Source organism: Herpailurus yagouaroundi, unplaced genomic scaffold (assembly GCF_014898765.1).
Source record: "Herpailurus yagouaroundi ecotype Mexico unplaced genomic scaffold, PumYag 185, whole genome shotgun sequence".
NCBI lineage: Eukaryota > Metazoa > Chordata > Mammalia > Carnivora > Felidae > Herpailurus > Herpailurus yagouaroundi.
In genome coordinates, this window is record NW_024412416.1 from 6,873,256 (window position 1) to 6,877,476 (window position 4,221).

The 4,221-nt window shown below is 55.0% G+C and overlaps 1 protein-coding gene across 1 annotated transcript in view; it reads right to left on the reverse strand.

The window, feature by feature from the left end:
* Positions 1-4,221, reverse strand: part of ACAN (aggrecan) — a 66,093-nt gene that overhangs the window by 30,457 nt on the left and 31,415 nt on the right. The window contains exons 4-6 of the mRNA XM_040493404.1: positions 3,924-4,098; positions 1,440-1,567; positions 7-151 (exon numbers count right to left, since the gene is read on the reverse strand). Coding sequence (XP_040349338.1) covers positions 7-151; positions 1,440-1,567; positions 3,924-4,098 — 448 coding nt within the window. The remainder of the gene's footprint in view (positions 1-6; positions 152-1,439; positions 1,568-3,923; positions 4,099-4,221) is intronic.

Genomic DNA, 4,221 nt, shown 5'->3' on the forward strand with positions numbered 1-4,221 from the left:
GCCAGCCAGCCAGCACTGCACATGTCCATGCCGCTCTGCCAGGCCAGGTAGAGCTGGCCCGTGGTGGCCAGCCGGGCGCCCAGCCGCCGACACTCATTGGCTGCCTCCTGGAAGGTGAACTTCTCCGGAGATGTCGCATAGAAGACCTCGCCTGCGAAGGACGGGGCCGGCAGAGTGAGGATCCCCCTCCCCGCTCCTGCCCTGCATCCCCAGCCAATCCACGTGGCTGCTAGGATCCCAAATCCTGCTCCAAATCATCCTTGCACGCACTCTGTTGTGGAACATCCTCCTCCCGGGGCATCTCTCCTACGAGTTAAGCATTGCCCATGCAAGCAATCCTTTACAAAACTTCCCATTCTGACGGGACGAGCAGGCATTGAACTCTGACCCTTAGAGCAGTGGTTCTCAAACTGGGGTCTCTAGCCTGCAGCATCTATAAGGGCATTAGTGGGGGCTTCTGAGCTCTTTTTACTATTTGCAAAAACCTAAGAAAGTTATGTGAGGGGGGTTAGGGGTGCGTGGTGGGCACCTGTTCTCGGGGAAGGTGCTGGCTGGCCCTGTTCAGGGGCAGCTCTGATGGGCAGTGCCCAAGAATGGGGACACAGCTGCTTGTTCCTTAATAGGCTTTGGGCCCAGGCATGAGAATGAGGAAAAGGAGCACAGAGGTGAGAAAGCGGGGGACTGTCCCTGCCTCCAATGAGTCAGGTTGTCAGGTCTTTTCCTGGGAGAAGCTGCGAGCTGGGGTGGGGCTGGGGCTGGGGGCAGTGGCTGCGGTCTGGAATGTCCAAAGGGGTGATGGGTACAGATGGGAGAAGAACTGTCATCCACATGCCTGGGTAACTTGGGAAGCTCTGACTGGGACCAAAACCAGCACCCTCTACAAAGCAGAGAAAGACTCCAGGTCCCTTCTCACTATCCTCCAGGGCCCTCCAGAACCAGTCCACGGAGACTGCCTGGATGGGGCTGGGGGCCGGCAGCGGGGAAGCCGAGAGAGGGTGGGGGGCAGCCAGCTCTCCTGGGAACTACGTTTCTGTTTGGCCCACCCTGGAGCAGCCTGGGGTGTCCTTGGTGAGGGGGGCTGGGCTGGGCTGGTGCAGTGGACCTTGGGACGGTGACGGGCTGGTCCGAGCACTGAGTGGTGGGGCATCCTGGCTGCGAGGGGCGGTCCCAGGGGAGAGGCAGAGACAAGCATTCTCGGGCCCAGGAGCGGTGCCAAACATTTGGCAGGTGCCTGGGGCCCCTGAGGCCCTTTCCCAAGTGGACAGTGAGGGGCCTGCAGGCCCTTTCCCTCCTTCCCATTCTCCCTGTACATGGCAGAGGGGTTGAGTATGGGCTGCAGCTGGGCTAGAGCCCTGCCCCAGAGGAGGCCCATGTGATCCCGAGTGTCAGCGGGGAGAAGGGCACCGGCAGGGGCTTTGGGGACGGGGGTGGGGCCTCACCTTCCATGTCTTCAGCGAAGCAGTACACATCATAGGTCTCATTGGTGTCTCGGATGCCGTATGTCCTCACGCCCGGAAACTCATCCTTGTCCCCATAACAGCCTTCCCTCGGAGTGTGGATGGGGTACCTGCCAGGAACCCAGAGTGGGGCATGACATTCAGGAAACAGAAGGGGCTTGTGGCCTGTGCCCTTGTACCCTCCCTCCGACGTGGGAGGAAACAGTGGCTCACTGATGTGTTTGCCAGCATCTGCCCTGGGTACGTGGACCACTTGTTTTTACAGTTTTTCCCAAGCTTTACCGAGATGTGTGTTTTCACAGTTTGTGGTGACTACAGGCAGCCCCCTTTACCGATTCTTTATCAGTACTGAACATATTGTATCAGGGGCCTGCAAACCTCTTCTGTAGAAAGGCTAGGTGGTAAATATTTTAGGGCTCGCAGCCTCTGGGGTCTCAACTTGACCACTCAACCTTGCCACCGTGGTGTGAAACCACCACAGGGTTCCCACACAACTTTACGCACAGAAACGAGGTTGGTTGGATTCGGCCCTCGGGCTGTCCCTTGCTGACCCCTGCTTTGTATCATCTGGGTCTCACGTCAACCTAATGAGGCAAGTGCTATAAAGACTCCATTTTAGCCTGGAAGAAACTGGGGCCCAGAGACATTAAGCAATTTGTCCAACGTCACACAGCGGCTAAGTGTCAGAGCTGTGGTCTGAGCCCAGCTGTTTGTGAGCTGGGGATGTGGGCTCTTGGACTATGCGAGGCTGCTGTCTCGTCTTGTTTTCCTTTTAGTGGGTGTTGTGTCCTAAAATCTCAAAGATTGCAAAGATATTTTCCTTTGTTTTCCTCTGGAGGCTTTGCGGTTCTGGTTTTTCTGTTGAGAGGTCGGATCCATCGTGAATGGATGTCTCCTCTCGCCTGAACAGGCTCGCTCTCACAGACTGAGATCCCTCGAGGGCAGAGCTCTGTCTGTCCTGCTGGGCTACCCATCCCTCAGCAGCTGTACTTGTAGGGGGGAAAATGTGTCAAAAAGCTTAATTTATATATGTCTTGCATTATTAAAAACAACAACAAAAAAAGTAAAGCAGCTAAAAAAAAATACATGAAACACCAAAGTTAACATTTTTTTTTTTTTAACGTTTATTTATTTTTGAGACAGAGAGAGACAGAGCATGAACGGGGCAGGGTCAGAGAGAGAGGGAGACACGGAATCCGAAACAGGCTCCAGGCTCTGAGCTGTCAGCACAGAGCCCGACGTGGGGCTCGAACTCACGGACCGCGAGATCATGACCTGAGCCACAGTTGGACGCTTAATCGACTGAGCCACCCAGGCGCCCCCGAAACACCAAAGTTTAAAGGACCGGTGAAGGGGCGCCTGGGTGGCGCAGTCGGTTAAGCGTCCGACTTCAGCCAGGTCACGATCTCCCGGGCCGGGAGTTCGAGCCCCGCGTCAGGCTCTGGGCTGATGGCTCAGAGCCTGGAGCCTGTTTCTGATTCTGTGTCTCCCTCTCTCTCTGCCCCTCCCCCGTTCATGCTCTGTCTCTCTCTGTCCCAAAAATAAATAAATGTTGAAAAAAAAATTTAAAAAAAATAAAATAAAATAAAGGACCGGTGAAGACATCATGCCAAAGGGGAATGTGGGCAGAAAGGAGAATGATGTGTAATTTGCACGGAGAAAATGATCGTGTAGGGCAAAGCTGCTAGGATTTGGACCGGTCGTGGTGCCATGGGATTTCCACGAGCAGAACCCCCAGACACCCCAGGACATGTCCTGGCTCCCTGCGAGCTCCCACATGAGCATGTCTGAGACGGATTGCCCTGGGCACATTTACCGTCTTGCAAATTACACTGTATATTCAAATGAGTACAATAAACCCCCTTTAAAAAAAAAAAAAAAAAAAAAAAGTAAGGCACACAGGGGCGCCTGGGTGGCTCAGTCGGTTGAGTGTCCAACTTTGGCTCAGGTCATGATCTCACAGTTTGTGGGTTCAAACCCCGCGTCGGGCTCTGTGCTGACGGCCCAGAACTTGGAGCCTGCTTCGGATTCTGTCTCCCTCCCTCTCTCTTCCCCTCCCTCACTTGCGTGAACGCTCTCTCTCCCTCTCAAAAATAAATAACATTAAAAACATTTTAAAAGTAAGGCACATAAAGGCCTTCTGTGCAAGTTCTGTATAATTTTAGAATTCCTATCGGCTAATAAAAGTATTTCCACGGTAGCACTGGAGCTATCCAGAAAAGCACCTAATGAGCTTTCTGTAAACAAAATACCTGAGACCTTATTCTATCTTACCGCACAGGATAAACGAACAGCCCCAAATCCGCCTGTTTCTGCGTAACGATAGACGGATTGTCACAGTCGGCCAAGGCACTTACTCCAGCCCCCGCCGAGGCCCGCCACGGTGTCGGGCTGGCACCAGCTCCGTGCCGGTTGGTGTTCCGGTCCATCGCCCACCCCGCCCCGTGGGTGGCCCCGGGGGCTCACCTGACAGTCTGGTCAGCCAGCCAGCCGGCGTCGCACTGGTGGAAGCCGTCCTCGTAGGCAGCCTGCAGCTGTTCGGGTGTGGCGATGATGGCACTGTTCTGCAGGCAGGCCCGCTGTGCCCTGTCAAAGTCCAGCGTGTAGCGTGTGGAGATAGCTCTGTAATGGAACACGATGCCTGCAAGACACGTGTGGGCGGGACAGCAAGTCAGGCACGGCCTCCGGCCATCGAAGACCTGGAAGAGTTGTGGCCGTGGTCCCTAAGGGGCCCGAGGGACATCTGCCCCGGGCCTCTAGCTGA